The 10,869-nt window shown below is 38.2% G+C and overlaps 3 protein-coding genes across 3 annotated transcripts; all 3 read left to right on the top strand.

The window, feature by feature from the left end:
• The first annotated feature begins 740 nt into the window (after positions 1 to 740).
• Positions 741 to 1,325, top strand: LOC117339821. Its single transcript, XM_033901531.1, has one exon. It carries the CDS (start codon positions 741 to 743, stop codon positions 1,323 to 1,325), a length of 585 nt encoding a protein of 194 aa, XP_033757422.1.
• A 2,831-nt stretch (positions 1,326 to 4,156) lies between these two features.
• Positions 4,157 to 5,208, top strand: LOC117339973. Its single transcript, XM_033901698.1, has one exon. The coding sequence runs from the start codon at positions 4,484 to 4,486 to the stop codon at positions 5,135 to 5,137; it is 654 nt and encodes a 217-aa protein (XP_033757589.1). The 5' UTR covers positions 4,157 to 4,483; the 3' UTR covers positions 5,138 to 5,208.
• Positions 5,209 to 9,364: 4,156 nt separating this feature from the next.
• Positions 9,365 to 10,869, top strand: LOC117339819. Its single transcript, XM_033901529.1, has 2 exons — positions 9,365 to 10,056; positions 10,377 to 10,869. The coding sequence occupies exons 1-2, from the start codon at positions 9,365 to 9,367 to the stop codon at positions 10,867 to 10,869; spliced, it is 1,185 nt and encodes a 394-aa protein (XP_033757420.1).

The following is a 10,869-nucleotide window of genomic DNA, read 5'->3' as shown; positions in this document are numbered from 1 at the left end:
TTTGCATGTGAGCGCTTTCACCAATATATCTATGGCAGATCCTTTGAAGTAGAGACAGATCACAGGCCATTGGTCGCTATCTTTAGTAAATCGTACAATGATTGTCCCCCCAGGATACAGAGACTGAAGCTTAGATTACAGAAGTATGACTTCACATTATTTCACACGCCAGGAAAACTAATGTACATGGCAGATACATTATCCAGAGCACCTGTGAAGGGAGATAACTCTAACTCGCTTGATGATGAAGTTGAGATATTTGTGAATGCAGTGTACGAGTCCTTGCCAGTGTCAGGAGTTAGACGAGAGGAGCTCGTAGAATCTACTCAGTCAGATGAAACCTTAAGGAAATTGTCTGAAGTTATCACTGCTGGTTGGCCAGAAATACAACATGAATGTCCGTCTGAACTGAAACCGTATTGGACATTTCGTGAGGAACTATCGGTCATTAATGGCTTGATCTTGAAAGGAACACGCATTGTTGTACCTAATGACATGCGTACTGCTATGCTTAAGAAGATTCATCATGGTCACTTGGGTCGCGAGAAGTGTAAAAACCGCGCCAGGCAAGTTGTTTATTGGCCAAATATGAACTTTGACATAGATCATATTGTGGATAATTGTGAGGTTTGCAGAAAATACAACCCAACCCAACCGTCTGAACCGTTGATACCTCATGCGATAGAAGATTCTCCATGGGAAAAAATATCAACAGATTTGTTCTCGTTTGCTACATCGTGATGTGTGATGCTTTCTCGAATTACCCAGAGGTCCTAACATTGTCAAGTCAGACTATACATTCTGTTATTCAAGCACTCAAAAGTGTTTTCGCGAGACATGGCGTCACAAAAGTAGTTTTCAGTGTTAATGGTCCATGTTATAGCAGCAGAGAATTCAAAGATTTTGCATTTGAGTGGAATTTTCAACATGTGACCAGCAGTCCACGCTATCCACAGTCAAACGGACTCTGTGAAAGAACCGTTCAAACTGTCAAAAATATGTTCAAAAAATGCAAGGAAAGTGGAGAAGACGTCAACATGGCATTGTTAGTCTACAGAAGTACACCTATGGATAATGGGAAATCCCCTGCTGAAATGTTGATGGGAAGAGAACTTGTGTCAAACTTACCTTCGAGTGAACTCAAGGATAAAGCTAAACACCCTGATGTTAAACTCTGGAGAAATCAACAGAAAATGAAACAAAAGCATTTCTATGACAACCGTAACCATGTTAAAGCATTGACCACATTGGATCGCGGGAACCAGGTACTCATTCAAGATTCAAATGGTTATTGGAAAGACCATGCTACAGTCATGGGAAAGTGAATCCTAGGTCATATATTGTCCAAGGGAATCAAGGAGTTTGTTACAGAAGGAACAGACGTCACCTGAAAAAAGTGTCGTTCCAGAAGGAAACACCGTCTTCAGATGTATATACTGAATTTGATGGAAATGGTCAAAATTCTGATGATTCTGAGCTGATTGAGAACTATGAATCAACATCAAACATTAGAATTGAACCCAAAACCTCATCTAGTGTTCAGGAACCTGCTGGATTGTGCTTCAGAACCAGTTCCGGAAGAGTTGTGAAAAGACCTGATCTATTAATTGAAACTGTGTAATTATATCGGTATTCCGTGGAATTAAGAAGTTATGATAAGAGTTATGTTTCCATTATATGAACTGTAATGAAACAAACACTGATAATTATAGTTCTATTCATTGTTCTTTATTTCAAGAGTTAATCTCTTGCATGGACTTGGTTAAAACTGAGTTAAAGATATAATTGTCTTTATCATTAGGTAAATGATAATTTAATTGCTTAAAGTTAGTTAATAATAATGTTGTGAAAGTGTCCATCCTATGTTTTGTGTTTGGCGACTTTAAAGTTAATTCCTTTAAGTGTGGGGATGTAATGATAATGTATAGTATAGTCTATCAGGTTTGATCCGGATCCTTATCCGTCATTATATCCGGATATTAGTATTCCCCTGAGTAACCCGGATGTCGCCGCCATGTGAAACACATGTAACTTGAAGTTAATACAAGAAATGACACTTTATTACTTATATGAATAGTTCATTATCTTTACAGGGAGGAAACATTTTTTCAGTTACCGAGTTATTGATTTATGGAATAGCTTGCCACAAATTGTTGTCGATGCTGATTCTGTCATAAAATTTGAAATAATGTTAGATGATCATTGGAAAAATAAACGTTATTATTCATGAATGTACAGGAACTAATATAAAGCCATTAATTACATAGGAAATATTTATATTATACTATGTATTGATATTGATATGGATATAGAGGCTACAGCCTGCGTCCATTATTTATGCTAATAAATGCTAATAAATGCTAATAAATGTATCTGTGTGTTTGTTACTTTCCACCACAACAAACAACTAGACCGGTCGATGGTGATGTTTTTTATCATAAACTACTGGAAAACATTAATTCTTACCAAACTTTGGGAAACATATGTATTGTCGGCAATTTTAATGCTCGAATAGGTGACGCGTCGGACTATAGCGAGGGTGTACATCAGGTACCCCCGAGGACTACGATCGACGAAGGTACTAACCACTTTGGAGATATGCTCGTCGACTTTCTAGTGGAAACCAACACTTGTGTTCTGAATGGAAGACTTGATAAAGACAACTTTACACATGTATCACATAGAGGTCGCTCGGTCGTAGACTATGCGATAGTGCCTCATGAACAGTTGATTTTATATGAAAATTTTAAAGTCTATGTTGTATCTGACGTAGTGAAGAAATTCAACATTAATGGTTACACCAGTTATCCAGATCATTCCGTACTTGGATTTACCATACAGACTACGGTACATTTAAATGCTGCCGAACAGCTATGTGACAACAATCAGAACGATAACGTAAAACGGTACATCATGTCTACGGTTCCCGCCGACTTTTTAAAGGATGAGAACAGCATCGATCTGATTCGCGCAACAATTACTAAAATTGAGAATGACCTCAATGACCTCAAGGATGTGGACGCGGCGTATAAAAACTTCACGGAATTTATCTCGCAGGAAATGGATAAACGCGTTAAAGTGAAACGTGTAGGGGAGTCTAAACGGAAAGGAAAATCGCTATACAAACCATACTGGAACGATGATCTCCAACAGCAATGGGACATTACCTACAACAGCGAACGTGCATGGCTGAAACATCGCGGTAACGGACCACATCGACGTAACTTGAAACAGATATTTTGTCATGAACACCGGAAGTTTGACCGCCTAAACCGGAAGTGTAAAAGAAAATATCAGTTAGATGAGCAAAATCGACTACACACCCTACTAACAGAAAACAAGTCACGAGCATTATGGAAAGAAATCGGCAAGCTAGGGATGGCAAACGAAAAAAGTCACATATCCCGATGGAAATAAAGGATGAAGAAGGAAATATAGTGCATGATCATAGTAAAGTTCTACAGCATTGGAAAATGAAATATGAATCGTTATATAACGGTCACCTCCAAGATAACGATTTCGACAAACAACACTTACAGTACGTTAAGGGCTCCCTCCTTGATGTTAATACGGAACCCATGGGCGGAATTGACGTTTTTCCATTAAATACTCCAATTACGCGGGATGAGGTATCTAAGGCCATTTTTCGCGCCAAACTTCGTAAATCTGCAGGGATAGACAACATCCCGACAGAGGTTCTCCGTAATGTCGCGTGTATTGATATTCTTTTACAACTGTTTACTACCTGTTTTAAACAAGGTGTTATTCCCCGAGAGTGGACCTCGGGCATTATCCATCCTATACCAAAAGCGGATTCTAAGGACGCAACGGACCCACTCAGTTATCGCGGGATTTCGCTATTATCGGTTCCATGCAAGATTTATAAGGTCAACGTCTATCTTCTTGGCTTGAACAACACAATCTTCTGGCAGATGAACAGAATGGATTCCGAAAGAAAAGAAGCTGCTTAGACCATATAAGCAGCATATACCCCCTTATAGCAGCATTTATGGCCAGGAGTATGTATAGCCGGGGACATGTATGTATGTATAGCCGAGGAGTATGTATAGCAGGGGGTATGTATGTATGTATAGCCGGGGAGTTTGGGGGTATGTATGGCCTAGGGTATGTATAGCCGGGGGTATGTATGTATGTATGGCCTAGGGTATGTATAGTTTGGGGGTATGTATGGCCTAGGGGTATGTATAGTTTGAGGGTATGTATGGCCTAGGGTATGTATAGTTTGGGGGTATGTATGACCTAGGGTATGTATGACAGAGGGTATGTTTGGTCTGGGGTATGTATGGCCTTGGTATACATTGTACGGATGGTAGTATGTATAACTATTAGTTTGCATTGGTGGACGCAAGTGTCAATGTGAAACCCCCTGTAACGGTGCGAATGTATAAAAGTTGATTATCACAAGTAGTTATCATCTCTTCTAAAAGGGGAAAAGGAACATATCACTAAAACACTCTGAAATATGACGGATAGAAAACTCGTACGTTCAGCTAGTATGGAAACCCCATATGATGAAGACGGGTCTTTGATGATCGATGAAGCGGTACAAACTGTTCATCCTAAGGAAACGGAAGTTGCTCCAAGACAGGTCGGCGATTACTGTAAATTGGACATAGACAACGATTGTTTTGTAGTGGCTAATGAGTTCCAGGGAAGAACACTGATCCATATCAGATACTACGATACCAATGCCAGTGGTAAACTTTATCCAACAAAAAAAGGAGTTTCTCTCACCCCCCAACACTGGAAAAAACTACAAATGTTACATTGTAAAACTGTGGATGAGGCTATTAGAAAATATAAAGAAGGTGATGAAATTGACCTCAGGATTCATTTGGGACGAAATAACCATGTATCACTACAGACAGGGTTCCCTAAGGTGAACATTCGTCGTTGGTTTATGCCAGACCCCAGTACAAATGAACTTAAACCAACACGTGCAGGAGTTGCTCTATCATTTGAGCAGTGGGAAAAACTGAAAAACTGTATGTTAACTATGCCCGAATATATTGGAGACATTCTGGATAATGTTGAATTTTGCGATTTATCTCACCACAACCAGGAAAGCTTTTTTTCCTGTTACGATTGTTCACCAAACCAAACAGTATTTTTGTAATTTTGATTATACATTTAATGAACATGTATTAATAATAATATTGTAATAATTGCGAGAGACCAATCCTCTGGACATATATTGATGATTTAGCTAATGGAACATTAGTATTTATAAGATGTTATTCACAATAGAAGAAAATAAAGCATTCAAATGGATTTAAATGAGACTGTCTTGTGTTTATTTTTGTTCGGTCCTCATTAATGAGCACCATAAATGTTACGGAAGGTGTTCAGGGTGATACTCTTGGATGTCCCGTGCCGTTTTTTCTTTGTATGTCGATAATTAACAAACACCGCCTCAATAGGAGAATGTAGAATAAGTGGCAGTCAATTATACGCTCACCATCTACAAAACTCTGAAGTGGTGTTTGTTTTATTCTCTTCCACCATTATTTTCAATTGTAAAACAAACAAAATACATCAAAGGATATACTGATGACAAGCATTATATGTATCTATCGGGGAAAAAGACCTTTGTTTTAAAAACTCATATAGCGTTTAAAATAAAATAATACAAATGATTGATGGTTTTTTAAGGGTTTACATCTTAATTCAAGTTTTGAAGTCCATGAAATTATACACACTAAATCAAAACTTACTTTTATCTTGATAATATGTTGTATATTCCGAACGAATTCCTATATATTTGATTTTCAAAACAATCACATTACACAGGTTTTGTTACTTAAAAATCCTAGGAGGTAACAGTTATATACAGACATGTTTTATAATCCATGAAAATAAAGTAGCACACGGTACGTATAACCTACTATCAAACTTAAACTCATGTAAGGTTGGTTATAACTTACACAAAGATAAGAAATAGTTGTTACACTAACGTATATGGAACGTGACGAAATAAGTCACATGTACGAACAACCAATCATAAAGCAAAGCCATACATATGACTAGGATTCTATCGAAAACGTTACATTACGTTCAATTACGTTTAGACAATTTAACATTTAAAAAAAATAGTTATTACACAATGTTAGGTAATTTCTCGTCTTGTATGACCTTGACAACCTATGAATCATGATTTTGCAGAATGATGTTTTAGTTTCATTATAAAATCAAATATGGTAATTCAATTACATTTTTTAAACATTTGATGCCTAAATAAACAAACACCAGTTTATATGTATTCTAAGTTATAATACATGTTACTGGCCTTAAAATGGATCAGGTGATGCGTACATTTTTAACTAAGAAAAGAAGGTTCGACTCTCGGCAAAGTCTTTTTTTTTTTTTTAAGTTGTTCAAAGTCACGGTAACGTTTTGTTTACCTGTTGGAAAAAAAAGAATATTTATTTATTTGAATACGTTTTATTAAGAATATGTCTTTGAAATATACCATTTAATATTTCATGAATTCCGATTAATCCAGCGCGGATTTTTTTTTTAATCATTGCATGAAGCCCCACGTCGTTTGAAGACACCGATGTCAAGGACTAAAATTAAAAAGATTACATATAAAATATGTTAAAACATAGATACTTTATTAATATAACAGAAAAAGAGTTTTTATACCCTTTTTATTTCTCTATATTTTCCTTAAATCTACTCTTCTGTGAAAACTTTCAGTCACGGATATGGACACTCCTTTATTTAATATATATATTACAAGATATTTTCCTCTTTCATAGTTAGGCGAATGAATCATTCATTTTTATAAGTAATAGCACAGAACAAATGCACTCAAATCTGTTTTCTCTCTGACAGACCATGGCGGAGGCTGGGTTTAGATGCCGATGCTGTAATTTCGTTAGCAATGATTTGGATGACTTGTTTGTGCATGAATCGCTTCACGACGACAGCGACTTCCAGCATTCCTCCGATGGACCTACGTCTGAGAAAAAGGCCAAAGAGGGATGTGAATATGAAATGACCTTTTCTGACGAGTTCTTGGATAGTCTTTTGAATTATCAATTACCGAATGAAGACATATTAGAAGAAATATCAGACTTTCCCACTCTTTCTTTCGAGGATGTTGTTCTTCCGGACTCCGATTTTCTGAATTCTCTGCAAGATGTCAATATCATGTCCGTACCTACAGAGAGGCACGACACTGTGCCCCCTTTACAAGGTCCTAGCAGCGATTGTTCATATTATAGAAACGATGGTGAAGCTACAAAAAAGACCCCAATGACGCAATATGGAGGAGGTGAATCAGATCGAAGCAATGATAAGGGAATTTCAGACACGGATGACCTAGGGTCGCCTACATCTAAACCCTTGGCATATCGCTTAAGCAAGAAGAAAGAGAGGGCGTTCCGGAATACAGCCATAGACCGTCATTACGAAGTGACATTTGACGTAAATCCCGACACAGGTCAGGATTTGTCGAAGTTTTATCATGAAATAGAAAACATGTTTGATGACGTAATACAAAGAGGTTCAGAGGGCCTGCAAAGTTCTGACCTAGGACGCATCATCATACATCATGATGATCTCGTAAATCCCATATACGTGTCACTCAGACCCTTGAGAGATTTGACAGGAAGAGCCGTTACAGATCATTTGCAAAGCGTGATGAATAGTCACGAACATTTACCGTTAGATCAAAGTTTTCACATTGATATCGGTACGATACAGTTACCAAAAGGTGGTACGAGAGCCATATCGATCAATAATTTAGAGGGTTCGGATAACTCTCTTCACAAGAAAAGATCAATCATTGAGATAAAGAACAAAGACAAAATGTGTTTAGCACGAGCCATCATCATGGGATTCGTCCGTGCTAATAAAGTTAGTAGAGATACATGGTTGAGACTTACAGAACACGAGACTGCCAGGGACATCATTGATCTCGTATTGAAATATAGACACTGTCCAGACTGGTTCTATAAGAAACTGACAGGAACAAATGAAAAGAGCCTGACGTCATTTGCCAAAGTCCTGTGTGAAAAGTTGCGCGTCCCCACGGAAAGAATGTTGACCCTCACAGACATCAGTGCCTTCGAGGATTTTCTAAATGTCGACGTTATTGTAGTCTCGGCGAGAACAGGTAATGGATTCATTAAAATCCCCCCTGAAGGTAGTAACAGACAGAGACTTTACTTGTACTTGGTGGAAGCACACGAGAATGGTCATTTTCACATTATCACAAACATTTGTGTTTTTTTCGGACAGTCTAAATTTTGTCACACTTGTTTGAAACCTTACCAAAAAACACACCAGTGTACAACTTCTTGTTTTTCATGTAAGTCACAGAGCTGCATATTGAATGACTCTCATCTTAGTTGTCGAGACTGTCACATGACGTGTAGATCAGAGGACTGTTTTAGACGTCACAAACTCCCCCGTAGTAGGAAGGATGGCCCAGATCGTTCTGAATGCGAAATTTTCTGGAAATGCACTACATGTAAAACCGTAATTGACAGGAGAAAGCGCCGACCCGAAGACCACAGGTGTAACGAGTGGCGTTGCAAGTCCTGTGCCAAGTATGTAGAGGGTCAACATTTGTGCTACGTAAGAGCACTTGATCCAACAAAACCAAAGGAAAAATACATTTTCTTTGATTTTGAATGTACTCAGGAAGATAAGATGTTGACATGCAAAGAAGGAAATGTAACGCAGAGAAATTTGAGTTGTCTTTCCTGTCATGAAAGTGACGTTCCTTGCCAAGAATGTTGTCTTTGCATCAACTGTGGTCAGAGTAGGTGCGGAAAGTACAAACATGTCCCTAATTTAGTGATAGCACACACGGTGTGTGATCATTGTATTGACTCCAAGGAATCTATGTGTGGCCATTGCGGACAACGATGTTCAGAGTGTAACAAATACGACAAGAGTGGGAAAACGTATACAGGCCTCCCTTGTGAGGATAATTGTGGAGCTAGGGAAGTCATCTTTAAAGGTGCCGAAACGTCCACAGAATTCGGACGGTGGCTGTTTAATGAAAGACACAAGGATTTCACGGCCATTGCCCATAATATGAAAGGCTACGACGGGTACTTTTTATTGGAATACCTGATAAATCAGTCTATTAAACCTGACCGTATGATCTATGCGGGATCAAAGATTATGCACATGCATGTAGCGAGAGGTCTTAATATTAGAGTACTCGACTCCTTGAATTTCATGCCAATGGGATTAGCACAATTACCAGAGGCGTTCTGTTTGGAGGAACTGAAAAAGGGATACTTTCCACACTTTTTTTAACAAAGCCGAAAATCAAAGCTACGTTGGGCCATTTCCGGCAACACATTTTTACGGCTACGATTCCATGACGGTCAAGCAGAGGATGGCGTTTGGAAAATGGCACGAGGATAAAATAAATAGCGGTGAACTATTTGATTTCGAAAAAGAGATGATAGATTACTGCAGGAGTGACGTAGATATCCTGAAACAGGCGTGTCTCACCTTTCGCAAAATGCTGATGAAAATCACTGGAAATTTTGATTTAGAATTAGACGAAGAAGGACAGATGAATGAAACACTCACAGAGGGTTTGGACCCCTTTAATGACACCACGATTGCAGGTGTGTGTACCAAAGTCTTCAGAACGAAATTTCTCGAAGAAACATGGAAAGTAAAACTGCGCCAAGGTGACCAACTCACTGATTGGATAGAGGCATCAAAATTGAATGGTAATCTACGAGTATTCCAAGACGGTGAATGGCAGAGCGGTAAACAATTACAAGAGAGAGACTATGTCATAGAGGAGTCCCGATTCGTCATGTCTAAAATAGCACAGATTCCGTCTAATGGCTACAACTGTGTAGACCAATACAGTAAAATATCGATACAGTGGATGGAATGGCTCATGGAAAAGAAGAGACGTCAGGGGGAACATTGTCATATAAGACATGCCCTCAATGGAGGAGAAGTACAATTAAAGGGAACAAAGTATAGATTGGATGGTTATGAAGCTCCCAGCGAGGCCCATCCTGGAGGGACAGCATACGAATTTTTGGGGTAAGCAGGAATGATATAAGATACTAATGTAAAAAGAGTGTTATGAATGATTAATGTTTTTTGGGAGATCATGTAATATGTATTTAGTTCAAAGTTAACGTAAAATAATTATGATTGAGCGTTAAAACCCAACAAAAAAAAACCAAAAAACAAAAAACAAAAAACAAAAAAAAAGTCAATATACCATAAAAGTAAGTAGTTTTTGTCTTAGGAATCATATATGTATCATAAATGCATGTAAATAGGAAGAGTTTCGATAGGATACGTAATAAAGGAAATAGGAAGAAGTTACTTAATGTTGACGGTTTTAACATTTACAGATGTTTATGGCTTGGGTGTCCACAGTGTTATCCCAATAGGAGTCTACAAATGCCTAGAACTCGACAGTCTGTGAATCAGCTCTACGAACAGACAGCCAAAAAAAGAAGGTTTATAGGCTCGCTAGGAATGAGGTATGTGGCAATCTGGGAACATCAGTTCACAAAGCTACTCAGAGTGAATAGCGAAGCCTCTACATTTGTGGAAAACTTGGACATACAGGGAAGATTAGATCCTCGTGATGCTTTCTTTCGAGGAAGAACAAATGCAATTAAACTCAAACACTCTGTTGCCCAAGGTGAAAAAATCCATTACGTACATGTAGACTTTACGTCATTGTACCCTTTTGTCAACAAGTATACAAAGTACCCCGTCGGTCACCCACGCATCATAACGAACGATTTCAAAGATATGACGGAGAATTTTGGAATAGCAAAAGTGAAAGTTTTAGCTCCAAGACATTTATTTCACCCTGTGCTTCCTCAGAGAATGTGA

This window comes from Pecten maximus, chromosome 12, assembly GCF_902652985.1.
Source record: "Pecten maximus chromosome 12, xPecMax1.1, whole genome shotgun sequence".
Lineage (NCBI taxonomy): Eukaryota > Metazoa > Mollusca > Bivalvia > Pectinida > Pectinidae > Pecten > Pecten maximus.
Note: the sequence above shows the minus strand (reverse complement) of the source record. Positions and strands in the feature narration are given on the sequence as shown.

Excerpts from the sequence above, each read along its gene's own strand:
- LOC117339821 (XM_033901531.1), top strand. The coding sequence starts at position 741 with ATGTGTGATGCTTTCTCGAATTACCCAGAGGTCCTAACATTGTCAAGT.
- LOC117339973 (XM_033901698.1), top strand. The coding sequence starts at position 4,484 with ATGACGGATAGAAAACTCGTACGTTCAGCTAGTATGGAAACCCCATAT.
- LOC117339819 (XM_033901529.1), top strand. The coding sequence starts at position 9,365 with ATGACGGTCAAGCAGAGGATGGCGTTTGGAAAATGGCACGAGGATAAA. Across the intron at positions 10,057-10,376 it reads ACAGCATACGAATTTTTGGG|ATGTTTATGGCTTGGGTGTC; the intron begins GTAAGCAGGAAT and ends TAACATTTACAG.